Here is a 27,105-nt window from a genome sequence, read left to right as displayed (position 1 = left end):
GTTCTTCCTTCCTGTACCTTCTGTTCCAGGCTATCCCCGGCCCCCCGGCCCCCCATGTCTTCTGCTGGTCGAAAGTGACTTATTTCCATGCACACTTTGGGAACAACGTAGTGACTTGTAAGAACAGATTTTGATGGGCAGAAGAAAGGTCATCTTGAAAGGATTCAATTCCATAGAAGCACACATGTTTTATTAAATTCCAAGTTAGGGCACAAAGTATATTTAGCTTGGCAGTTTTTATAGGATCATTCCGCTCAAGTGCTTCATCATGGTCATGCTTAGAAAGAAGGCAAAGGAAAGCGTTTGGAATAATCTCCTGGCCATCCTTCCATCTCATGCTTATCACTTACTCTGTGTACCAATTTTAAAGCAACCTAGACGTCCATCAGCAGATGAATTGATAAAGGAGTCATGGTACATATAGACAGTTATTACTGAGCCATAAAAAGAAACACATTTGAGTCAGTTCTTATGAAGTACATGAACGTAGACTCTATTCTACAGAGTGAAGTACCTCAGAAAGAGGAAAACAAATGTGTATGAATGTATATATATGGAATCTAGAAAGATGGTCTTGATGAACCTGTCTACAGGGCAGCAGTGGAGATGCAGATGCAGAGAACAGACTTGTGGACACAGTGGGGAAAGGAGAGGCTGGTACTGATGGAGACAGTAGCATAGAAACATGTAAATTACCATATATAAGAGAGAGAGCCAGTGGGAATTTGCTGTTATGAAGCAGGAAACCCAAAGCTAGTGCTCTATGACAGTCTGGAGGGATGGGATGGGGTGGGAGGTGGGAGGGAGGTTCAGAGGGAGGGGACATACGTAAACCTGTGGCTTATTCATGTTGATATATGGCAGGAACCAACACAGTATTGGAAAGCAAGTATCCTCCAATGAAAAATAAATAAAGTAAAAAAATTGATGCCTGTTTTAGAATCATTGTCTCCTTCTGAAAAAGGAGAAACTGACCCTGGGGTGAGCGTGGCATTTTACTGGTTACCACGTGCAATATTGTGAAATGGTTTTTTTTTTTTTTTTTTGAATTTTTTTTTTATATTTTATTTTATTTTTTAACTTTACAATATTGTATTGGTTTTGCCATATATCAACATGAATCCGCCACAGGTATACACGTGTTCCAGGATGGGGAACACGTGAAATGTTTTAAGTCCATGTATTTGGCTGGCGCTTTCTCTTTCTCTCGTCTTTGCCAGCCTGCCCTCATCCCTCTTGTTTCCCATGCCTGGGCTGAATAAATAATTATTTGAGTTATAAAGATATTTTAAATGTTCTAGGTGTAGGACTCTCAGTTTGAGAAGCAGATGCTGATTAAAGTAACTGATCATGTTCCTTACTCTGTTCACCTCCCGACTTCCTTCTTCATGGAGATGCCCGCTACCTCTCCCCCCATACCAGATGGATGACTATTTACCTTTGAGAGCCATACTTATACGAGATGGCTCAAGCTCGTTTAAGGATTTCAAGTGCTAATTATCTAAAGAGTATTTAAAAGTACTGCTGCTCATGCTCCCTGAAAAATCAGTGAGGTCTGACTTCTGGGGTGAATCTGGAAGTCCCCGGTGATCTCGTTGCAGCCACTGTGAACATCCACTGTCGTCTGGACTCGATCTTGTTCACAATAATGAATGAATGTTTGCTGATGATTGCAACCCCGTCATGAAGTTTTGGCAGATGAACCAGAAACATTAAGTTTTCTAAAGGGGAAAGAAAGGTGAAATAGCGAGCTTTTATATTGTTGTGTACAAATGCAAATGCTGTTGTATTGTTGTTCGGGAGCAGTGACTGGTGGTCAGGCTTTGCTGTTCTGCTGAATGTGAAAACCACTTATGTTTTTGTTGCATTGATTTCTTCCCTGAGCGTCCATCGCCCTCTTTGTGCCCCTACCATTGAGGGAGTTTGTCAGGTAGTAACGATTTGTTATTTATTTGCTCCCTGACTGAGCTAAATTCCTGGCGGAGAACTCCTGGCGCCTAGCATCTTAGATGGCTTTCCTGCAGTGAGTATTTAAACAGATGAATAGCACTGTACGGTTTTCATAGAGCTTCTCCTAGGGTGGGGTCCCCAGGCCCGCTCATCCTTAGCCAAGATCACACGCCTGAGACCATGAGCATCATTTATCCAAGCAGTGTGCTTGGCTCTGCATGGCAGGAGCTCCCTGTGCAGCTGGGACCATGTTCTGCCAAGGGGCTTCCCACTCATACATCTCACCTTGGCAGGGTGACTGCAGCCTCAAATACCCACCACTTGCTGGGTCCTCAACCAAACCGCCAGATGTCAGAGACCAACAGGGAATGGTGGGCACTGTGGCATGCTAGTGGGTGCCCCTCCTCAGGGGATGGCCCTCGTCAGCTTTAGCCATTTTTGTCTTTGGGGATTATAATCTGCATGTGCCAGCTCTTCCGATTTTCAAGAAACTTAGAAATTCAGGTGTTTGGAACCAAATCTCCTGAGGTTAAATGCTGGAAATCCATTGGAGTTTCGGTAGATGACCCCAGGACTGTTACTGCACACCAGACAGAACGTCACCTGCAGGCTGAGTTGGCCCCAGGGCAGCCTTGGAGTCATGTCCTTCCAGCTCTTGCTGCCTGGTTGCCCTTCCCCTAGACAGAGAGAAGAGGAACCTGGGAAGAATTCATAAAAGAATGGAATACAACATTATAAAGGATCTATACCCCTATACTGCACCCCCTGGTATGGGATGCTGGGGCACAGATTTATACTGAAAAAAGAGGCATATTTTATTTAATTTATTTTTTATTGTTTTAATTATGAAAGTATGATAATACATCTACAGGAGACTTGAAAAATACAAAATTGTGTATAGTTCTACTATGTATTACAATTATTTTTTAAGCAGGTAAGTTAAGACGTTTAGTTGGAGTTTCAATATCAAGCTGTCGAAAAATAATAGAATGAATAGACAGAAAGGGCTTATTTTAGTGGTATGGACATACCACAGTCCCATCCAGCCCTCTACCTACAGTTGCCGCTATGTTTGGGTGTCTTCTCTAGCTCATCTTTTTTCTTTTTGTAAATAAAGAAACTAAAATGTGGTCATATATCAAGTAATTTTATACCCACTCTTTCTCCCTGATGAGTAGGCAAAGCACTTTCAAGTTATTACAGTGTCTTATTAAACACACGTTAAACATTATTCTGGGTAGGTCTCACAAGGAGGGGAATTCTGTTTTGCTGTTTGCTCCGTTGGGCTTCCCTGGTGTCTCAGGAGTAAAGAATCCACCTTCGATGCAGGAGACGTGGGTTCAGTCCCTAGGTCGGGAAGGTGCCCTGTCGAAGGAAATGGCAACCCACTCCAGTACTCCTGCCTAGAGAATTCCATAGACAGAAGAGCTTGGCAGGCTGTAGTCCATGAAGTCGCACAGAGTCAGACATGACTGAAGCGACTAAACCACCACCACCACCACCAGTATCTGCAATTGCCTGAGCAGAGCCTGGCATGTGGCAGGTCCCCAGTGACTGACTGTTTTATGATTGTTGTTGGGCAGTAGTTTATTGGATCCCATCCTATTGTTGGCCATTTGGCTTGTTTCCTTTTTCCTGTTATTGTACGTAGTACTGTGATGCCCCTCTGTATACATTAAGCTCTTCACCTATTTTAGATCTTGGCCTGGGTGAGTCTTTGTGGGGGAGGTGCTCTGTGCATTGTAGAGGGTGTAGCAACATTCCTGACTTCCGCTCTCCAGACTCAGTAGCACGTCCCCTCCACCCCTGTAACAACCAAAAGTGTCTTCAGACACTACCAAGTGTCCACAGGAGGCACCGTGACCCTTAGTTGAGAATCACTGTACTGGTAGGATTAGTGAACCAAAGAGTGTCAGTGTATTTTAAGATTTTGAACCTTAAAATATATGCTGCTTGGGGAAAATACTTCCTGAGCTATTGTCTGCTGCTTCTCTCTATCCCTTTTCACCCAGTGTCCTTCCCATGAGACATCAGCGTGCTCCCCTGTGACTGTCTAGAGCAGTGCTGTCCAGTACAACATTCTCTAATGATGGGATGGGAATAGTCCATGTCTCCCTGTCTAGTATGGCAGCCACTAGCTGCACATATTTCCTGAATGCTTAAAACACGACCAGTGCAACCAAAGAATGAACTTTTCATTTTAACTAATTTCAGTAGCTAGCCACTTGTGGCTAGTGGCTGCCTGCATGGACAATGCAGGAAAGTTCCTCTCTAGGGCACCCTCAAATCACCCACCCTTTCTCAGAGTGGCCTCGCTGAGAGTCAAATCAATAGCAAATTTTGAGGTGACTTCTCCTTGATTGGTGTGTGGTTTGAGTTCAGCTCCTTCTTTTGTTACCTTCCAGCATCCCAGTTCGGAAAGCAGTCTAAGGAAATAAAGCCTAATTGAGACATGAAGGAAGGGGGCTGCCCCCTGGCCCCTTAAGCCTGCCTGGAATGTGTTTGCCTATAAGTCCTAGGGGGCCTGATTTGGGAATTCTGACTTGTAGGAGAGACCCGATAGGAAGATGGACTTTTCCCTTAACTCATTCCATTCTCTTCCTTTGCTAGAAGTTTCTTCCTCACTAATCTGTATAGATGAATTCATCTCCTCATCCCCCCTTTCTCCCTCCATCCTTCTGTTCATCATCCATCCATCCCTCTGTATATCTTTCTTTGCTTCCTTCCTTCCATTGACCCATGTACTGATCCAACTGTTTATCCATCTATCCATCCCTTCATCAGTCCCTTTGTCCATCCTTCATTCCATCCATCCTTTCCTCCATCCATCCTTCTCTCTGTCCATCCTTTCCTCCATCCTTCCATCTCTCCCTATCACTCCATTTCTCCCTCCATCCCTCTAAGCATAGTGCACTTCTACTATAGGGTCAGTGTCTGTGCCAGGTACTGAGGAGGCAGGACTTCTAGGATCCTTGACTTTGTGATGTGCACATTTCTGGTTGGGACATCTGAAGACACTTACCCTTTGATGAAAATTCAGAACAGAGTCTCAGGAGCAGGATTGCCCCTACTTGCAGTCAGATGGCCTCTGCAGGGAAAGGGGCTGGGGACCCTTGGAGTCAGAAGATGGGTTAAGGTCATCTCAGGGTCGAAAGCACTGGGCTGGTTTTGGGGAGGATAAGGCCTGCTCTTTGTGGTCTCATTCTCTGCGATTGGATTGCTGGGCCTTGATGCCCCACGTATCAGCTGGTAAAGAATCTGCCTACAATGCAGGAGGCCGGTGTTCGATTCCTGGGTCAGGAAGATCCCCTGGAGAAGTAAATGACAACCCAGTCCAGTATCCTTGCCTGGAGAATCCCATGGACAGAGGAGCCTGGCAGGCTACAGTCCATGGGGTCACAAAGAGTCGGACACAACTGAGCGACTAAGACTTGGGATGTCCCAGAGCCAGGCAGGCGGAGCCCATTGCTCTTCCTTGGTTTCTGGTCCTGGGAAGAACTCCTTCCTTCACTTGTGTCCCCTCTGCCATCATGAAGCAGACCCCAGGCGCATAATGGGAAGTAGCAATCCAGGGACCAGCCCCATTGACCTTCAGGGTGGTTTGGGGTGACATCTCCGAGCTCTAACCAGGTGGGCTCAGGTGCCGAGTGCTGGTGGCTTTAGGTCTAGGAGATGTGCACCAACAAGTAGTTAAAAAAACAACAACTTGTATTTCCGAAAAAGCATGAATTACTTGTCCTAGATGTAGCTTTCTGTTTTGGATGCAAGTGGGCCTTGTGTTTTTGCTCTCAGCAGCCAGCAGTCCTGCCCAGCCTGACCCCAGCTCCCCAGCCAGTGTCCAGCAGAGCATGTGCAGAGCCTCTGCCCTAGTGCCTGCAGTCTGGTGGGTATTTCTTCCTAGTTCCTGGACACTCTCCTCCAGCCCAGTGATCCCGGCCTGCCTTGCTCATGCCTGCGCTCCCTGCTGGTGTCTGCCCACCAGTGATGCTGCCGTAGAGGCAGTGATGCCCCATCCTGCCTCCTTGGGGAGTCTCGAGCCCCTGCGAGGTAGAACCTTTGCAGGGAGAATGAGTTTCCCACGGGGCGGGCCCACATTAGTGCAGAGGCGCACCTCCCCGCACCCCCTCCCCGCCCCCGAGACCTTCAGCTCCGTGTTTCCTGATGTCCCTGTGGGGGGAACCCAACAGGAACCCGGAAACAGTGGCAGTGCTGACTCCTGTTAGCCTTCCCACCTCTTCTCCCTCTTCCTGCTGTCCACTTTCCCTGTAGCCTGAGGGACTTTCCTCCCAAGAAGCAGATAGGATGTCCACGCCCCGCCTCCATTCCTCAGGCCTCCCTGTAGCTTGTGAACTGTAGCCTTGCACGCAGGCTGGGCCCATGCCTTCCAGCAGAAGCTTCCTTGTGACTCACCTGTTCTCACCCAACCTGCACGAGGCCTGGGCAGGTCCCCTGTCTTCCTTGGAAGATCAGAAGTGGCCTGGATGCTCCTTTCTCTAGAGCTGGAACTGGTCTTTACCCCAAGAGTTGGTACTAGGAGCGCTCTCGCCTCTTGCCCCTGGGTGGGGTGCTTTGGGTACAGGGTTCCCAAAACTGGACTTCCCAGATAGGCAGCATTTTGTGTATATATGAGGGCAGCTCTTTGGGTATATGTGTAAACACATTTTTCTAGGGATGGCTTGTCTCAGATTCCCAAAGAGATTGAAGAACTGAAAGAACCGAGAACTTGCCAGTCTCCACATCCTTAGCTGCCACGTATTCCTTCATCCGAGCTTGATGGGTGACTGAACACTTTAGATGTTCAGGCATTTTCCCTTCTGCTTTTATTCATGGATTCAGATGCTGATATGTGCGAAGGGGCATCTATGAAACATGGAATTCTCATTCCCAAAAGAAAACACGTTAAGTTACTGCTGAAGAATCCACCTGCCAGTGCAGGAGACATGAGTTCGATCCCTGGATTGGAAAGATCCCCTGGAGGAGGAAATGGCAACCCACTCCAGTGTTGTTGCCTGGAGAATCCCGTGGTCAGAGGAGCCTGACAGGCTACAGTCCATGGGGTTGCAAAAGAGTCAGACAGACACAACTTAGTGACTGAGCACACATGCAAAAGGTTGTGTGTGCGTCTATTTTTTATTTTTATTTTTTGGTGGTAATTAATGCAAAAAAGGGTGGGTGATAAAATCCTTGAGCTATTACTCTTAGGAGCCTGGTGCAGGACTTCTGCAACTGGGAACAATGCTCAGGGAAGAGCTTGATGCTGGCAGTATTTGCAAAGCTGACACAGATCAGAGAGCCCGGAGTCGTGTGCCTTCTCCGTCGCTGTGTGCCTGGGCCGAAAGGATGGCCAGACCTTCCCGAGTCGCCTCCCCATGTGATGCCATTTCTAAAGAATGTTATTGTTGGGCCTCTTTGCTCTCCTTGGCCAGTGGGGTTTTCCTCTCCTATTTCAGTTGAATTTTCTTCTTCCGTCAATTGTTGCTATTTTTTTTTTCCCAAATCCTTCCTTAAAACCTCCTCTTTTGATTTTTAAATATCCCTTCCTGTCTGTTGTACTCAGTAGTAAGAACCAAAAGTTTATAATACTGTATTTTATTTTTTCGAGGAGTATTTTAAATTCCTCTTCTATCATTTTGGTCATATTAAAAATAAGAAGATGGTCATTAGCTTCCCAAACTGTAGTCTCTTTGGAGCAATCATCATTAGCAATTTGTGAGGAGAGTAAGAAGGATAAACATTACTGAAAATCCGCATATGGTGCGTATATCCTTATCCTTGGGCTTCCCAGGTGGTGCTAGTGGTAAAGAACCTACCTGCTCATGCAGGAGACATAAGAGACTTGGGTTCAATCCCTGGATTGAGAAGACCTATTGGAGAAGGGCACGGCAACCCACTCCAATATTATTGCCTGGAGATTCCCACGGACGGAGGAGCCCGGCAGGCTGTAGTCTAGAGAGTCACACAGAGTTGGACACGAATGAAGTGACTTAAGTACACATGCATGCATGCTTATTCTTATTAAGCTTATTCAGCATCTTAATTTTTAGTATTTTCCTCAGAGATGGTGGTTCCTGGCTGACAGGAACCCTTTATTCTTTTTTTTTTAATATAAATTTATTTTAATTGGAGGTTAATTACTTTACAATATTGTATTGGTTTTGCCATATATCAACATGAATCCGCCACGGGTATACACGTGTTCCCCATCCTGAACCCCCCTCCCTCCTCCCTCCCTGTACCATCCCTCTGGGTCGTCCCAGTGCACCAGCCCCAGCTTTATTCTTGCCTGGAATCCCTTCTTTGCACTTGATGGATGTGCAGAGAGCCCCCGGTGACCCGTGCAGGAATCTCCTCCTGGTCTCGCCAGTTCTTAGGTTCACATCCCTGAGCTCAGTGTCCTCCTAGGTAGAATGGAGGTGGTGATAATGGGCCCACCTTCTTAAAAATTATTGTGCTGATTGAGGAAGGTTTTTCCCATCCCCCTGAGCACAATGTGGGCTCATGACTGTTGCTGTACACTTTCAGTGGTGTCTGCAAAACCTGCAGGCTGGTGGGTGGCAGCCCCACACATTGAGCATGGTGGTCCTTGTGTGACTGGATACACTCACCTGTAGGTATATCATGGAGCATTGCCTTTCAAAGTACTGCTGACTGCTCCAGAAAGTAGGAGAGCATTTGTGTCACATGTGCAATGGAAAGAAAAGTTTCATGACATAGTATGTACTGTCCTACTCTTGTGTAGTGTGACATGCTCCAGTATTTTCTTTTTAAACCAAAACACTGATTGGGACTTACTCTGTCAATTTCAGAGCTCACTAATGGGCTGTGGCTATAGCACGAGCATGATGTTGAGTAATGTGACTCAAATACAGAGGATTGGGAGTGATGGGTTTAGAGAATGTTTTAATATGTTTAGCTATTTGGAAGACTTCTGGGACATTGATCAGCCACGACTTAGAATGTGTGAATCAAAATCACCAGATAACAGCTTAACATGAGTGAGATGACAGTCACCTGTGTCCTTGGATTTTTTTTCCTTCTCTCCAGAATTTCATATGACTTCGAATCCTGAAATTGTCTCTTCCCACTGTAAATCAAGTACTTGTTAGGAGTCTCAGTGCCTGTGTGTATTTATTTTTTAACATATCTTTTAGTAAGGTGTAATTTACATACTGGGGCTTCTCGGGTGGCTCAGTGGTAAAGAATTCACCTGCAACACAGGAGATGTGGATTTGGCCCCTGATCCCAGAAGACCCCCTGCAGAAGGGAATGGCAACCCACTCCAGTATTCTTTTTTTTTAAGATTTATATTTATTTAATTTATTTATTTAGCCATGCCAGGTCTTAGTTGTGGCACACAAACTTTTAGTTGCGGCATGTAGATCTAGTTCCCTGACCAGGAATCGAACCTCAGCCCCTGCATTGGGAGCTTGGAGTCTCAGCCTCTGGACCACCAGGGAAGTCCCCCACTCCAGTATTCTTGACTGGAGAATCCCATGGACAGAGAAGTTTGGCGAGCTACAATTCATGGGGTCGCAAAGAGTCCAACATGGCAAACGACAGAACAGCAGCAATTTACATACCACAAAAGTCACCATTTTAGTGTAGTTCAATGAGTTGTAGTGACTGAATGCAGCTGGATGACCATCACCTCAATTTGGTGTTAGAACATTTCCATTTTCCACCCCCCACTTTCCCACTCTAGTCCCCGACAGCCTCAGATCTGCTTTCTGCCTGTTTATTTTGGAATGCCTGCTCTCCTGGTTCCTCTTTGTAAATGGCGGGTTCCAGAAATCAGACTCTTGGGAGTCATCATTTCTCCATGCCCCCCGGCTTAGAACCCCGGGGGCTGGGCTTTTCCCCAGTGGCCAGCCAGCCTGGTTGGGAGCCCAGGGAGGAGGAGCCATTGGGGTCCATCAGGAGTGGGCTAGGTTCTGAGGGCTGGTTCGGGTGGGTGCCGGGGGCTTGGAGGAAAGCAGCTGTGGCAGATTGGAAGACCCCGAGCTGACTCTGGGTCTTCCAGTGAGGGCCCTCCAGCCCACACTAGCTCTCTGTTGTTAGCACTGTGTGTCCAGGATGCAGTTGCCTGCCTTTCCTGGCATTCTGGTAAACACACCCCAAGCACCTGTCCCTCCCAGCCCTGAAGAGGAAGCCTGCATCCACCGCGTAGCAACCCTTTCCCTTGCATCCAGTCTCTCCAGTCTCAGATCTGCACACCTGCTCATGAGCATATTCTGTGGATGCAAAGATGTGGGAGAACAGCTGTTGAGCGGTGTGGATGCATATTGGGCAGTAGGCTGCCTTCACCGTCGATTGGGTTATGTCTGACTCACCCTGTGTGTGCAGCCGAGTACCTAGTGGGTGTGCCCTGGAACTCTGTGGGGGCAGATCAGAGCCAGAAGAGGTGCCAGTCTTGCCCAGAGGAAACAAATGCTCTGGGAGATACCGTGTGAGCAGATAACCACGTTCTACTTAGAGTTTTAGGAAATGTCCCAGGAGGAGAGAGGAAGTGCTGAGGCTGGCGCAAGAAAGGACGGCTTACTTCCTGCTGTAGTGGACTAGGGCTGGACAGGAGGAAAGTGAAAGTGAAACTCACTCAGTCATGTCCGACTCTTTGACAACAGGCTCCTCTGTCCATTGGATTCTCCAGGCAAGAATACTGGAGTGGGTTGCCATGCCCTCCTCCAGGGGATCTTCCCCACCCAGGAATCGAACCTGCATCTCCATTGCAGGTGGATTCTTTACCATCTGATCTACCAGGGAAGACCCTGGACAGGAGGGATCTGTACCAAATCTTGGAAGATGGAACAGGATTGAGCAAGAAGATGGCAGGAGGGATGCATGGGCAAGAGAGAGAGTGCTCCAAGTTTGAGAATTGCTGTTCAAGCAGAGCTTGCTAGGCAGGCGGGTGGACAGACTGGGCGGGGGGCGTGGGGGCAGTGGGTGTTGAGGGAAGGGAAGCAGTTCCCTGCCAGAGGTTTTATGCTCTTAGGAACCTGGCTCTTTCCAGATCCCCACCAGAGGCTTGTGAAAGACAGTCTCTTGCTCACCCCTCCATTCTAGCACCTCAGTCCCAGGATTTTAAACTATGTTGTTCCACTCGTACAGTATTATACTGTATATATTCCACATGAGAATAATGATCACATTCCCCCAGTTTTTAGAGGAAAAAATAGCATGGAAGGAAAATGTATGTTTATGCAGTGTGTAATAAGTGCCCCAAATCTTTGTATTGGTTACAGCCTTTCAGCTCCACCACCCCATAGTAAAGATGAGAAAACTGAGGCACAGCCACAGTCATTTGCCCAGGCTCGTCCTCACTAGTAAGTGCTTAAAAATATAGTTGCCTCAGTTGGACTTTTTTCTCCTATGACATCTTTACAAGTTGTGGCAGTGTCCATCCATTGTGGACAATGGACACATTGTGACAATCACACATTGTTAGTGTGATTTAACAGAACATACACTGTGAAGGACCTTACACTTACTTAGTCACTGGTTCGTGGTCTTTTTCAGTTGTTGTGACTTCTGTTCACCAGTGTGTGAACCTGTGTGATTACAAAGTGGTAAGTGCTGTCAATAACAGAAATATGGACAGTGGTCCTGCTTACCCCTTCCCTCTCCAGGCTCCATGGCGGGAGAAGGATAAGGTATCCAACCCTCTCCCTATACTTGGCTAACATGCTCTGAATCACTAACGATGCTCACATAACCAAATAAGGTTAAATGTTCAGACTTCTTGCAGGTTCTGAGTATTTCTCTCCTTTTTCTAGATCTCCAGATGTGTTAGTTAGCTGACTGTTCTAACAAACAACTCAAAGTCTCAGTTGCTTAACAGAATAGAAGTTTGTTGCTCATGTCAATTTAATGATTTAATGTGGCCTATCAGGGTGGAGAAGGGGCTTTTCAGACTCTTTGATCCACCCAGACTTCTTCCATGGCTTGTTTCTCTCAACTTCTCAGGTTTTGCTGTTGTCTTACTTGACCCATGCTGCTGTTACAGAATATCACAGTCTGGTTTGCTTGTAACCAATGGACATGTTTTTCTCACAGTTTGAGAGGCTGGAGATCAAAGATCAAGGCTCCAACATGGTCAGGTTCTGGTAAGAGCTCTCTCCATAGTTCAGAGCCAGCAACTCCTCATTGTGTCCTCACAAGGTGGGAGTGTAATGGAGCTCTCTAGGGTTTTCTATAAGGGCACTAATCCTAATCCCAAGGGCTGCACCCTCATGACCCAAACACTTCCCTCAGGTCCCACCTTCTAATTCCATCATGTTGGGTATTTCAACATATGAATTTTGGGGGACACATATTCAGACTGTAGCAGTCATTCTCTGCTGAGTTGTTTGTTTCTGGCTGACAGAGAAAAGATGTGAGAGAGCATGGAGTGCCCTGCCAGGAGCTTATGGGACAAGCCTGGAAGGGGTGTACATTACCTTTGCCTGAAACTCATTGGCTAGAGCCTGGTCATAGGGCTCCACTCAGCTACACGAAGGCTGGAGAATGTGATTTTTCTGTGAGCCCAAGAGGAAGATGAAGCGGAGGTTTGGTGGAAATGTTTGTCTTGTTCCTACTCAATTGCTTTGGGTAACAAAAGTGGACTTATAGGAGGGTATAGGAGGGTAGCCTTTAAATATGGAGAGGGTAGTGGCACCCCACTCCAGTACTCTTGCCTGAGGAGTCCCATGGACGGAGGAGCCTGGTGGGCTACAGTCCATGGGGTCACGGAGAGTTGGACACGACTGAGTGACTTCACTTTCTTTTTTTTTTTTTTAAATAGATGAATTTCAGGGCACCAACGCCCGCTCCAAGCAGCAGCGGCAGCCGCGGTTACAGCGCTGGCCGCGGCGGTGGCGGCAGCTGGGCCTCGGCGGAGCCGGGCTGCTGAGCATGCGCACCGCGCGTACCCGCCCCCCCTCCTCCGCCGTCGGAGTGGAGCTGGGGCTCAAATTATCCTCTGCCGTGACTTCACTTTCACTTTTCACTTTCATGCATTGGAGAAGGAGGTGGCAACCCACTCCGGTGTTCTTGCCTGGAGAATCCCAGGGATGGCAGAACCTGGTGGGCTGCTGTCTATGGGATCGTACAGAGTCGAACACGACTGACGCAACTTAGCAGCAGCAGCAGCAGCCTTTAAATGTTGCTCACCTGACCAAGCAGAACTGTTTTAGTGTGACGTATGAAAGTTGCATTTGCCATGATTCTCAGGGGGTTCTATGACCCAATTGATACCCCTGCTGGGATTTCAGTAACAGTGACTTTTGAACTTGAGTGAGTTGACTGTGGTCAGGTTCCACCTCCTTTCAGGCTAGCCAGCCCATTTCTCCACTGCAAAAAGCTGTTCCCTTCCGTTCACCATGCCACCTGGCTTTGCATGCAGAGGTTCAGGAAGACAAATGCATCCCTAAATGATGTTTGGTCCTTCCGAATGACACTTAGACAAATCTCAGTGAGTTGTATCTGGCTGAGGCATCAAAGATAGTGGGAACACTTGTTGCCACTGAAGCAGTGAGTCTGCTGGTGGGCTTTTGTTTTTTAAATCAAAGATGGTGGAGACTGGAGTTCTCCTGCAGTTGCAGTCTTGTGCTACTGGGGAAAAAGGTTTTACCTGCATGTGATTCTCTGTGATCATTTGTCTTGTGGATTCACTGCTATTCATGAAACCTGTGTCTCCTCTTCCCCTAAGATTTGTTTGAGGAGCTGTTTGTTCTTCAGATTAGCCTGGGAATCTGCCTGTGAACTGTAAGTGTTAGTTTTTTTGTTTGAGTCAATGAAAAGACAGATAGTATGTAATTTTTAAAAATTCTTAAGCAAACAATCATTTAACAAGGAAATCACAAATGTAATTCAAGAACAGTTCTAAGACTCATCACTAAAATTGGGTCACTCATTGAAATGTCAATTGTAGTGTTTAGTCTGAGTTCCAAGTATGATTATTCTTTACCCTAAATTCTAGAATTAAGACTAGATACAGTTGCCAAATCAAGTATATGTGTACTCTAAATAACTAATAAATGTGATTTTTTGAGTGGCTTCTTAGGACTAGTGTGGCGGGCTTGTGGTACATTCATTGCTGTTCCACAACAATTGACTTGATAAAGAAATGATCTTCTCAACTTTTTGGGGGGTGACCACCATCTCAGGGAATTAGCCAACAGTTCTGGACTGTGCTCCTCAGCGTTTTTGTGTAATTTCCATGAGTTCAGGGACCTGTTCAGTGCTCAGTGAGAACGCTGCTCTCGGATGTCAGTGTTACACCACTAAAGTTGGAAAAGCGCTACCACTGCAAAAAAGGTAAATAATCCAAGTAAATACCTGTAAAATCCAAGTAAAAAATGCAAGTAAATCCAATTACTACCAAGTAAATAACCACAAACAGCCTGGGTCCGTGGTCTGGGTGAGCTCTGAAACTTGTTGTAAGCTAGGTATATCAGAAAAGGTAAATTTCTTGAGGATTGGTTTGGAATGAAGTGGACGTGAATCGTATCCTCTCTGAATTGCATATTAAAAAAAAAAAAAAACAAGCCTGAATGGATACTATACAAATTATCTTGGACTTCCCTGGGTGTACAGTGGATGAGAGTCCACCTGCCGATGCAGGGGACACAGGTTCAATCCCTGGTCCGGGAAGATCCCATGAACCTCAACTACTCAGCTGCAATAAGAGGAACCACTACAATGAGAAGCTCGTGCACTGCAACTAGAGAATAGCCCGTGCTCACCACAGCTAGAGAAACAACATCAACAAAACATTATTTTGTTCCAGGAGACTGGATAGTGTTGCAAAGGTCCTGTAGGATTACTCTGGTCTCCTTTTGATAAAGAAAATGTGTTCAGAATTGGTGTTTACACATAGACACAGAGAACAGAGTGGGAGGGAGTGGGGGAAGGACTAAATTAAAAGATGTCAACTGGATGGTGACTGATGGAAACTAAATTTTTTGTGGTGAGTGTGCTGGAGTGTATACAGAAGTCACGATATAATGTACATAGGAAAGGTATTTAATGTTTTAAGCCAGTGTTGTTGTTGTTTAGTTGTTTAGTCATGTCCGACTCTTGTGAACCTGTAGCCCACCAGGTTCCTCTGTCCATAGAATTCTCCAGGCAAGAATACCAGAGTGGGTTGCCATTTCTTTCTCCAGGGGATCTTCTGGACCCAGGGATCTAACCCAGGTCTGCTGCATTGATAGGCAGATTCTTTGCTGCTGAGCCACCTGGTTACCTCAGTTTTTAAAAAAGTCACCATTAAGAAGGTTGTATATCATCCAGATGAATTCATTTGCCTTCATGGACTGAAGAAGAAAGAATCAATGATTATACTTTGCTCGCTTCTCCCTGCTCTCACTTTCTGCTGTTCACCTTTATTTTCCTGCAGTTCGAGGTAGTTGATGTCAGATATTCCAGTCCCCTGAGCCCTACTGGGAGGGAAGAATGCATGGTTTTTGAGTCGCTGGGCCACAGGCTCCAGCCCTGCTCCCTGTCATGCTGCAGTCTCATGGTGGCTATCTGCTTGGCAGAATAATGACCTCTTCAGGTGTCCACGTCCTACTCCCAGGGACCTATGATTATGTTGCCTTCCATGGCAAGATGGACTTTGCATATGTGACTAAATAAAGGATCTTGGAATTGGCAGGGAGTGATCCTTGATGATCTGGCTGGGCCAATGTAATCTCAAGGGGCTTTAGGAGCAGAATAGAGAGAAGCAGAGGGAAGGCATCCTGGAAAAGACCCTACTGGCCGTGGCTGGCTTTCAAGATGCTGGAAGCCACCACAGATGCCAGCAGTCTCAAAGCTGGAAAACAAGAGAGAACGGCTTCTCCCTAGGGCCTCCAGAGAATGCAGTCTATGGACACCTTGGTTTTAGTTCAGTATAATCAATCTGGGCTTCCAGTCTCCAGAGCCGAAGGATGACACGTGTTGTTTAACGTCACCTACTTTGTGGCAGTTGGTCACAACAGCATAAGACTAGTACAGTCTAAAGCAAGTCTATTGGAGGCGGAGGGGGAGGCAGGAGGTGGAGTGGATGGAGCTGGTCTCCTTGCTGTAACTCAGGAGGCCACACCCAGCCAGCAGCACCCCATGAGATTCATCAGATCACCTCCATTTTAAAGATTAGGAAACCGAGGCAGGCCCAGGGAGAGCAGGAATGACTTATCCAAGGTTTCTCGGCAGTTTCTCTGGGAACTGGTAGTGACTGAGATGGCCCAGTGCCACTTCTTTTTTGTTGTTATTTTATTTTTGGCTGTGCTGGGTCTTTGTTGCTCCATGGGCTTTTTCTCTAGTTGTGGCACACAGGCTTCTCACTATGGTGGATTCTCTTTTTGCAGAGCACAGGCTCAGTAGTTGTGGCGCAGGGGCTTAGTTGTTCTGTGGCGCGTAGGATCTTCCCAGAGCAGGGATCAAACCTGTGTCTCCTGCGTTGGCAGGCAGATTCTGTACCACTAAGCCACTAGGGAAACCCTCCAGTGCCACTTCTTTAAGAGCCCTACAGGATGCAGCAGGCAAAAGGGAACAAAAAGAAGCCCATGTCTGCATCCTCCAGATTCTCCCCCTTCTTGTGGACCAACTCTAGTAAGAACGACCAGCAAAACGTATTCATTTCCTCTGCCGAGGCCAACAAGAGCTGTTTGAGAACTGGGGAAGTCAGCGACTCTGGGTCAATGTTGCTCAGATAGGAGGAGACTGGGGAGAAATGACCACATGGGGGCTTCACCTTGGGGAACACTGAGTGCCCAGCCCCTCAGTGCATCACCCAACTCCTCCACATTCTGAAAATCCCGGGGCACTTATGTTGTGCGCCATACCTGTTTGTTCCACGAGTGAAGCATGCTCGTGCAGTCCAGGTTTGTCCTGAGCCCTTGAGCAAATGTATTCAAGAGATCCCCGCAGGGTGATGAGAAAGCCCATTTCTTATTCCACTGCTAGGAGCGTGTGCTGATGTTAAAGCAGTTTGGCAGTGTGCATCAAGGGTTTGCTATAAGCTCACATCCATTATTTACAAGAAAGAACAGAACATTGGAACGTGCCTAAATTGATGACTTGAGGTTCCTGGTAAAACAGTTACAGTTCACTGCGTGTGACAGAAGATTCTCACATGATATAAAGTGATGGTGACAGAGACTTAAAGGACATGAGGGGAAAAAGAATGAGCATGTGGAATTGTATCTAGTGTGATGTCAGCTGTGGAGAAATGTAGGAAAATAAGCTAAACCATCAATCCGGGACTTCTGGATCATAGGTGCTTCTATTTCCTATGCTTTATATTTTACTATCTGAATATTTTACATTGGATTTATGATAAAGAGAAAAGAGCTTCATATCCTTTAACCCTGTAAGTTTCTTTCTGGAATCTTTCAAAGAAAATAATTGTAAATACAGTTTACAAGCTGTATACACAGAGATGTTCCCTTCATCATAGTTTTTTAAATGAAGATATAATTCACGTATACCATAGAAGTCTCCCTTTAAAGCATGCCATTCACTAGTTCTTAGTGTAATTACCCCCTAAAGGAAGCCTAACCTCTTAGCAATCACACCCCATTCCCACTTTATCTCCAACCCCTGAAATCACTGATCTGCCCTCTGTCTCTGTGAATTTGCATGTTCTGGACATTTCTCGTAGATGAATGCATACAGCATATAGCCTCTGTGTCTGGCTTCTGTCACCCAGCACAGTAACTTCAAAGTTCATCCATATTGTAGCGTTTGCCAGTACTTCATTCTTTTTTTATGACTGAATCACATTCCATCCATAGACCACATTTTATTTGTCCATTCATCAGTTGATGGCCCTTAGTTGTTTTCACCTTTTGGCTATGGCAAATAATGCTGCTGTGGACATTCTTTTGGGTGGATATATATTTTTGTTTCTTTTAGGTATACACATAGGTGTAGGATTTCTGGCTTACATGGAAACTGTTCGACTATTTGAGAAATTGTTGAAATGTTGAATCATGAATACTTACACTAATGGAAATTAGGAAATAATGTATCTATTGATTGTAGGAGAGTGCTTGTGTTGTGTGCTTAGTCGCTCAGTCATGTCCAACTGTTTGCAACCCCATGGACTGTAGCCCGCTAGGCTCCTCTGTCCACGGGATTTTCTAAGCAAGAATACTGGAGTGGGTTGCCATGCCCTCCTCCAGGGGATCTTCCCAACCCAGGGATCTAACCCGTGTCCCTTGTGTCTCCTGCATTGACAGGTGGATTCTTTACTGTAAAATATATTAATCCTCCTTCCCTTAATAAACAAAATGTTTGTAAAAATGCAGCGTACTTATTCTTAGGCCAGGTGCTGGGGGTCAAAGGCAGTTGAGACAGGGTATCATTCTCTGAATCTGCTGTTCAGATTTATCCATCTATTTATCAGGATGACACATCCTCCAGGGGCTTCCCTGATGGCTCAGCAGGCAAAGAATCCGCCTGCAGTGCTGGAGACACAGGAGACACGGATTTGATCCCGGGGTCAGGAAGATCCCGGGAGGAGGAAATGGCAACCCACTGCAGTATTCTGGCCTGGAGAATTCCATGGGCAGAGGAGCCTGGTGGGCTGCAGTACATGGGGGTCACAAAGAGTCAGATTCAACCTAACGACTCAGCAACAACAATGACACCAGTTAAGTGAGCGGGGTTCAGCAGTGCTGGAGGAGCGAGCTTCCCACCTGTTTGTTGACTAAATGAGGTCATATATATAAGAGATGCTTTGAATGCTCCTGTGCTTGGCCATTTTCTCTAGGCTTATGCATGAATCTAGAATAGCAGAGATGTGCTCGGAACTCAGTTTATCTTCAAGTGACACTGTGTTGCAGTTTGGTCCCATTGGGACTTGAGTCATGCACAGCACCCTGCTGTTACTCGTTTGACTTGGAACCATGCCACCACTATCCCATTCCCTACCTGCAAAGGAACTGTGCTGTGAACGTTGGTGTTTGGGGCCGGGACAGAGGGTATGCAGTAGGCTCATCTTGTGATGTTGTGGGGTTTTGAGCGCATTGTATTTAAGAGGACTTCCAAGGGTGTGTTTTACTTTCTATATGTATATTTCTGTTTTGATATTGACTCCTAACTTCTTAAAACCATATGTTTAAAATGAAGATGAGACCAAGCAGCGTTGTTCTGATGGTGTTGATCAGTTTGTAAAAGCTGCTGAGAGAGACAGAACTTTGTTGTCAAACCAGTTTGGGGAAATAACATGTTCAAAATTCATACTGGTCTTGTGGGGTTTGGCAGTGGTTGTGGTGTCTCAGTTTTCTGGGGCGAGAGACTAAAACAGAGATGTGGGAAGATTGAGTTAGTGAAATTTAGGTTATCAGATTCTCATGCATACCAGTCACTGTGCGTTTTTAGAGACAACTGAATAGATAGCTGCCCTGACTCAGACAATTTTAGGGGTGGCCTGTTTTATACCACAGCTGTCCTGTCAATCTCTGTGATCATGGGGTGTAGGGGAGGGGGAGGTTCTATTTATCTGGAAAACCTTTCCTTTATCTCTCTGTGTCAAGCCAAGCTTTCCTGGATCAGATTTACTTCAAGAAGAAACGTCTGTAGACAATATGCTTTTGTTGTTTTTCGCCAGAAAACAAAGAGGATCCTTTGCAGTTTCTGACTCCTACTGAGTAAAGAATCCAGGCAGTATTTAGTAGGCATCTCCTTGTATCGTTACCATGCTTGTTTGGCTTTTTGCCTTTGGTCAGTGGTAAACATTTAACTCCTTCGCTTATGCCCGGTGGGGGTTGGGGTGTAGATGAAACTTACAAATACATTTTAAATACATTGACACTGTAGTGTACAGAAACCGAAAGTTGAGACCGGGGAACACTTGTCAGAGAATAAGAACAAAACATAGGTGCTCTCGTGTTGTGGCAGAGCCACATTCCATTGTCATCAACTCATTAAGCATACAGCTTCGAAGATGCTTGTTTTACCTGTTTTGTAACTGTCAATATCTGTTTTCACTGGTATTAAGGTTGCGTTGTGGGATAGTCATGCTTTTAACCATGAGTATACTGATACTGTTACTGATGATTATTTAGGCAAAGTCATTGAGTTATTTTTCCAACCAAATAGTTGGAACAAAAGCAGTCAATTTATTAAGATGATACAGAATTTTGTATTGAAACCAAATTCTAGAGTCCAGTCAGCAAACTTAGGTGAAATTGACCTCACTTTTACATTTGCTTTCATAATTTTATTTTGCAGGATAACAAAGCCATTGACCTTTGCTGACTGTGTTGGGGATGAACTTCCTTTAGGATGGGAAACTGTATATGATAAACAAATTGGAATTTATTACATGGACCACATAAATAGTAAGTAGAATGCCACGCTTGAGTTGTTATATATGATTGAGTTTTCATGTTGATCTCACAGATGCTAGGAACTCTTTCTGTAGAGTGAAACAATTGTTACTCTCCAACACAGCATTAAAATGGATTTTATAAATGTCGTCTGAAGTCTTCATTAGCTGAGTTGTTCAAAAATTGAAGCAATTGTACTTTGGCTTGTATGTTGCCCAGGACTGCATGGAATATGTTGAATGCAGAGTTTGAATACCTAATAGAAAGAATAAATTTTATAAATTTCCCAGGCAGTCTGGTAATAGAAGTCGCTAACCAAATGAGGAGAATATTTATTGCAGAGTGGAATTTACAAGTTCTTGGAACAATAAATGCCCACATAATTATCTAAACTTCATTTTGTCTTATCCCTTTGATTTTTAACTGTAATGTGCCAAACCTTTTGGAGCTTTGGGAAGGGAGAAAATGATATAAAGACCACAGCTAAAATCACAGGTCCTAGACCATGCCAGCCTTCTCTGTAGAATTGTTGGGAGCAGTGGTTCTCATCTCGGGCTGGCGTTACCTCCAAGGGACACTTGGTGGTATCTGGGGGCATTTTCAGGCACTCAGCCTGCAGTGATTTGGCTCTTAACCAATGCCTGAGCAGAGGGGTAAGTGTGGCCCCAGCCTTGCCACCCTCCGCGGTAGTTACCCCATGGGCAGGAGGCCTTCTTAGGCAAATCCACTGCTGACAGGATGGATGTGGTGCTTAGCAAGGCTGCACCCAGGGGCCACGCTCCCCTGGCCTGGCTGCCGAGCACCTCAGGGCTGCATGCGGCTGGAGTTTCTGGCCATCTGGGCCACCTTCCCCTCAGGTCAGGGCTCCACTGTCTCCGGGCCCTGGTGGTGTTACTGAACAGCACAGGCATCAGCCTTACATGACTTTTCTGGAAAGCTTGCCAAGGCCTAGGACTACCTTGTGCTGGCTCATCTCTCGTAAACCCTGCTCTCCTCCTGCTGTGTCCCCTTCTTTGCTGTGGGTGTGCCTTTCTCGCCTGCTCACTGAGTCACAGCAAGTTTTACAAAGCACCCCTCCATGCTGGCCACTCAGGAAAGTGAGACCCAGGATCCACCCTTAAGGATTCGATATGACACACTAGACATGGCCACAAACCTGGAAACCAAGTAATCACCAAGGACTTTCTTCCAACCACCTTGAGTATAATTGGGGTGACCCAGCACCATGGAGGATGTGGCTGAAGATGTCATCTCCAGGGTCATGCCACCTCCTCTCTCTGACACCTTCAGAGAACCCAACTTTTTTTTCTTCCCTGAAGACAAGAAAGATTTTTACTGTGATAATGGGCCAAAGACCCCATTCCAGAAAACTTGTTTCTGAGAATCAAGCTCTTTTTTTCTGTAGATTTATTTATTAATTTTTTTTTTTTAACTGTGATGGGTCTTCACAGTAAAAGTAAGTAAGCCCACATCTTGCGGATGTGGGCTTTCTCTAGTTGCAGTAAGCAGGGGCTACTCTCTAGTCATAGTTCTCAGGCTTCTCATTGCAGTGGCTTCTCTTGTTGTGAAACACAGGCTCTAGGCACACGGGCTTTAGTAGTTGTAGTGCATGGGCTCAGTAGCTGTGACACACAGGCTTAATTACTGTGCGGCACGTGGAATGACCAGGGATTGAACCCATGTCCGTTGCATCGCAGGGAGAATTCTTAGCCACTGGACTACCAAGGACGCTCCCCTGGAATCTTAACTCTTGCTAGCACAGATGTAAGGGGAAAGCTCTTTAAAGACAGAGAACCTGAGGAGTCACATGTTAGTTGGAACTGCGCAGATTGACAGTGCAGTGAGGGACCAGAGGGGCCCTGGGCTGGTCACCTTCGGGGTTCCCAAGACCCTTGGCCCTGGTCAGAGTGTGAACGATGCCTGTCGACCTTAGTGAGTCTGATGCCTAAATCATCATCAGAGACATCTGGGCACTTAAAACAGCTGTGGCCTCCCCCTGCCTCCCACCCAGGTCCGCTGAATCTGAACTCCAGGGCTAGATCAGGACCCTGAGTTTTGTTATTTTTTATTTCTTTTAAGACCCAGAGAGGCTTTCCAGGAGGGGCCCTGGGCTAGCATTGTGAACGGATAGGGGATGTTTCTGGAAGATTTCAAAAGAAACTTACTTTAAACATCCTAGTGAGTGCTCCTGTGTATGTGTGTGTGTGGTGGGGGTGGGGTAGAGATTACATAGAATTTACATTTGTAACCATTTTGAGGTGAGATGCACAGATCGTAAGGTTCACCATTGAAAAGTGTACAGTTCAGTGGAATTGGGTGCATGGAGTGTTGTCCAGCTATCACCTCTGTCTAATTCCAGAACATTCATCATGCCCTGGTAAGACCTTGTGCTTTAAAAGAGGCTCATGTGGTATAGAATCTGAAGCAGAGTTGGGAAGGTGCCTGTGGCGAGCACTCAGAGGATGGCTTTTGGTGGGATAAGGCAGGCAGGTGTTTTGGGAGAGAGGTTCTGAGAGTCTGATTGAACTAAGGGGAGAAGGAGGGACATCCCAGCATCAGTCACTATTATACACAGGGGCAGGAATGGCCAGTTCTGGAGGGCCCATGAAATAGACTGCGTGAGGGATGGGGGGCAGGTGTACTCTGAGGGTAAGTTCCTGGTTGGCTTAGTGGGTCGATGAAGATGAAGCCACTTATTCCAAGGGGGCAGGCAGAGAAGCAGGCGCTCGTCAGTTTGGCTTTCTTTGGGTTGCTGTGGTTTGGGTAGCAAAAGGGCGCTGTGTGAGACTGAGTTGTTTTGGACGAGTGACTTAGAAGTACTTTGTGTCTGTCCACGTGATGCCTCTTGGAGGCAGGGGGAAAGAAAAGACGTGCAGTCGGGAGAAAGGTTGGAGCCAGAGGTAGGCGTGAGCCCTTTGGAGAGCTGGTTGAATGACAGAGCCAGAGTGGCAGGTGGGGGATTTATAGGAAATCCACGAAGGATGCAGAAAGTTCTGGTCTGGCATGGGAGGTAGGAGAAGGGGAGCAAGCCGGTCCCAGGTACAGCAGAGGCAACAGCAGCCCAGGTTGAAAAGGCAGGGAGAGAAAGGTTGTATGTGTCTCTTAGTTTGAGAGTGATGGGCTCCTTTGGGTTCCTGTCCACCAACATTTACTCATAGATAGCTAGTGGGAAGCTGCTGTATGATGCTAAGATGCTACTGCTAAGATGCTTCAGTCGTGTCCGACTCTGTGCGACCCCAGAGACGGCAGCCCACCAGGCTCCCCCGTCCCTGGGATTCTCCAGGCAAGAACATTGGAGTGGGTTGCCATTTCCTTCTCCAATACATGAAAGTGAGAAGTGGAAGTGAAGTCACTCAGTCGTGTCTGACTCCTAGCGACCCCATGGACTGCAGCCTACCAGGCTCCTCTGTCCATGGGATTTGCCAGGCAAGAGTACTGGAATGGGTTGCCATTGCTGTATGATGCAGGGAGCTCAAACCAGGGCTCTGTGACAACCTAAGAGGACTGAGATGGGGTGGAGGTGGGAGGGAGGCTCAAGAGGGAGGAGACATATGTGCACTAATGGCTGATTTACATTGTATGGCAGAAACCAACACAGCATTGTAAAGCAATTATCCTCTAATTAAAAATAAATTAAAGGGGCACTCTCTCCTCTCCCTTCTGAAGTCTATGTGAGAAGCTTTCTGTCTTTTTTACTTTAATAAACTTTAAAAAAATTAATTAAAAAAATTATCTGGTATCGTCTTCCTCTACGCATCTACAGAGCTTTCTTCTCGACCCAGGCATGGCTGTGTTGATAGGAGGTGACCCCAACTCTGGGAGGGTTCAGCATACAGATGCTTCCATGATGTACATCATGGTCAGTCATTAACTTTTGTATTGATTAGTCACATAACTGCATGATTATTCAGCCTAAAGATTGGACTCGGAAGACCCTCATGTTCTTCCCCTTTCCATTTCAGAGCTGACCCAGATTGAGGATCCCAGAGAGCAGTGGAGGCGGGAGCAGGAACGGATGCTAAAGGAGTATTTAATTGTAGCCCAGGAGGCTCTCAATGCCAAGAAAGAAATCTACCAGATTAAGCAGCAGCGCTTCGAGCTGGCCCAAGAGGAGTACCAGCAGCTGCACAAGATGTGTGAGGACGACAGCCGCTCATACACCAGCTGTGAGTTGAGCATCCCCCTCCAGGAGCACGTGGGGCTTCCAGAGTCAGGTCTCTGCAGACCCCGGGCGCAAGTTGAGCAAGACAGCTGCGTAAAGTGTCTGATCGCCTACTGTTAGGTAGTCAGCCTCCCATGCCCGCATCCAATGTCACGCCCTACCACTCCATTGGCAAGTGTTTGTCAGGTGCCCACTCAACACGGTGGAGCTAGGATAGGAGAGGCCCCTGCCCTCCTGGAGTTTCCATGTAGGGAGGGGGGGCAGGGAGAAAGCAAGCAAGCACAGTTTTAGGTAGTGACACGAAACCACCTCCTGACTCACATTTGTCAGCGTGGAAAAGGGCTTCCCCGGAGACCCCTGCTCGTCTGGGGTGATCCTGGGGAATTCCTTACGATGCTTTTATTGCTCAGGAGCCTCCACGCATGTCAGGCCCCTGTCTCTTTATAGCATCCTTTCTTGCGCAAGACACTGAAGGTGGAGAAACTCAGTATAACGCAGGGAAAGTGGGGAACTCTGCCCAAGTAAGATGGATGCACACTGATGCTCTCCAAAGGGAACCTCTCTGAGTTTCAGAGCCTGCCGAGCTTGGGCTCCTGTTATTAGGACTCAGGAGATGCACAGGAACAGAAGGAATCACTCAGAAGCCAAAGCCTCTGGTTTCTGACCCATTCAGTCACTGCCTGAGCCAGTCCATTCTCAACAGAGTTGTCACACTTAACCGCCCACTGAAGGTGTGCGTGGCTGTGACTCGTCCAGTGGCAGTGAGCTTGGGGAGAGTGTATGAAGTTGGTACCGCTAGATTTTATCTTATAAAAACCTAAATCTGATTGAGACTTGGAGGGACTTACCTGTGACGTGAGTGCCATGTTGCCAGGCTTGTAGCTCTGATGACACAGCTTTGAACGTTAAAGACATGCTCAAAGCTTTGTTTATCCTGTGTTGCAGGTCAGAATGGAGTTGAGGCGAGGGGGCCAGACATCTTTTTTACTGCAACTGCTGTCGAAGGTGAATAAGCCATACAAGCTGTGGAGAAGAGAGCGGTGAGGGTGGAGTTTGCCCCCTGTAGCAGGAATTTAGGTAGCTGTGTTTCTATGTACTATGAAAGATTGCAGGCTCAGGTATGATGGTGTGTAGTTTCCAGGCTGCTTCATCTCTTGCCCTTCACCTCTTGGTATGTACTAGGTTTTTTCTTGTTTGTTTGTTTGTTTTACTGTCCATCAGAATGTGATGGGTCAGCTTCATGCTAGTTTTTAGGAAAAGCTGGTTTCTTTGTAATTTTCTTTATTTGTCATCTTTTTCTCTGGTTTTGGTATCAGGATAATATTGACCTCCCAGAATGAACTGGGATATGTTTCCTCCTCCCCAGTTTTTGGAAAGTTTGTGTGGGATTGGTATTGATACTTAATTCATTGGCAGGCAAATTCTTTACCACTGAGCCACCTGGGAAGCCCAGTGTTGATACTTTCTTAACCGTTTGATAGAATTCACCCGAAAAGTCATCTGTTTCTTTGTAGGAATGTTTGTAACTATAAATTCATTACCTTTAATAGACATGGGCCTGTTCAGGTTTTCCTGTTTTTTCTTGAGTCAGTTTTGATGTTTGTGTGCTTCAAGGAATTTGTCTCTTTCATCTAATCCAAAAATCAGTAAGCTTTTCTGTAAAGGATCAGATAGTGAGTATTTTAGGCACCAGAGGTCATATGGTCTCAGGTGCAACCACCAAACCCTGTTGTTACACTGCAAAAGCAGCCAGACGTGACATGTAAATGACGTGTGTGGTTTGTTCTGATAAAAAGTATAAAAATAAGAAACAAGCTGAATTTGGCCTACAGGGAATCTGCTGACTGCTGATCAAGCTGTCAAGTTTTTGAAGTTTTCATAGAATTCCCATGTGATTCTTTCAATGTCTAGACTCTGAGCTAGTGTCCTCTCTTATTTGTGATAATAATAATTTGTGCTTTATTTTCTTAATCAGTGTAGCTCAACCTTTATCGGTTATATGTAGCATTACAGCAAACTGGATTTTGGTTTTCTGTTTTCTTCCCCTATTTTTATCGTTTTTTAATTTTTTTTTATTGATTTTTTTCTCTTTAGTTTTTCCTTCATTCTGCTTAGTTTGGCTTTAATTTCTTTTTCTGCCTTCCTAAAGTGGGAGCTTAGAGCATTGATTTCAGACCTCTCGTTTTCTCATATAGCCTCTAAAGGTATAAATTCTCCTCTAAGTACTACTTTAACTGCATCCTACAAATTTTGGTTCATATTTTATGAACCAAATATTCATAATATTTTCTCATTTTCTTTGTGATTTCTCTTTTGACCCATGGATTGTTTTAAAAGTAAGCTATTGGAACTTTTTAAAGGTGTGATGTTGTTGATTTCTAATTTGATTGTGGTCAGAGACTAGACTATGTAAGATTTCCGTTTTTGACGTCTATTGAGATAACTGTATGGCTCAGCATATGGTCTCTTTTAAATGATCTCATGGAATTGTGCCTCCAGGTTGCATTTGGCTGAAGCAGTGGCTTAGAACTGTTTCTGAGAGTATGGTTAGTGATTCTAAACCTTTCCAAAAGTTGCTTGGTAGGAGTAGGTTGGGCCATATAAAATTGTCACTTTTGTAGCTTAAAAAGGGCCAGTTATTGTCAGTTTCATATGATTCAACCTAATAGAGTATTTCTTCCCAGGCAACTGGTCAGGTTT

General features: G+C 46.0%; 1 protein-coding gene across 4 annotated transcripts in view; it reads left to right on the top strand.

The window, feature by feature from the left end:
* WWC3 (WWC family member 3) overlaps positions 1-27,105 on the top strand; it is a 110,157-nt gene that overhangs the window by 20,208 nt on the left and 62,844 nt on the right. For 2 of the 4 annotated variants that reach the window (XM_070784422.1, XM_070784424.1), the window contains exons 2-4: positions 20,146-20,255; positions 24,206-24,409; positions 25,351-25,410. In XM_070784422.1, the coding sequence (XP_070640523.1) occupies positions 20,146-20,255; positions 24,206-24,409; positions 25,351-25,410 (374 nt within the window). The remainder of the gene's footprint in view (positions 1-20,145; positions 20,256-24,205; positions 24,410-25,350; positions 25,411-27,105) is intronic. The other 2 variants (XM_070784423.1, XM_070784425.1) reach the window with 1 other exon arrangement.

The sequence above is a fragment of the Bos indicus genome, chromosome X (genome assembly GCF_029378745.1).
Source record: "Bos indicus isolate NIAB-ARS_2022 breed Sahiwal x Tharparkar chromosome X, NIAB-ARS_B.indTharparkar_mat_pri_1.0, whole genome shotgun sequence".
NCBI lineage: Eukaryota > Metazoa > Chordata > Mammalia > Artiodactyla > Bovidae > Bos > Bos indicus.
This window is presented reverse-complemented; position numbering and strand designations above follow the sequence as displayed.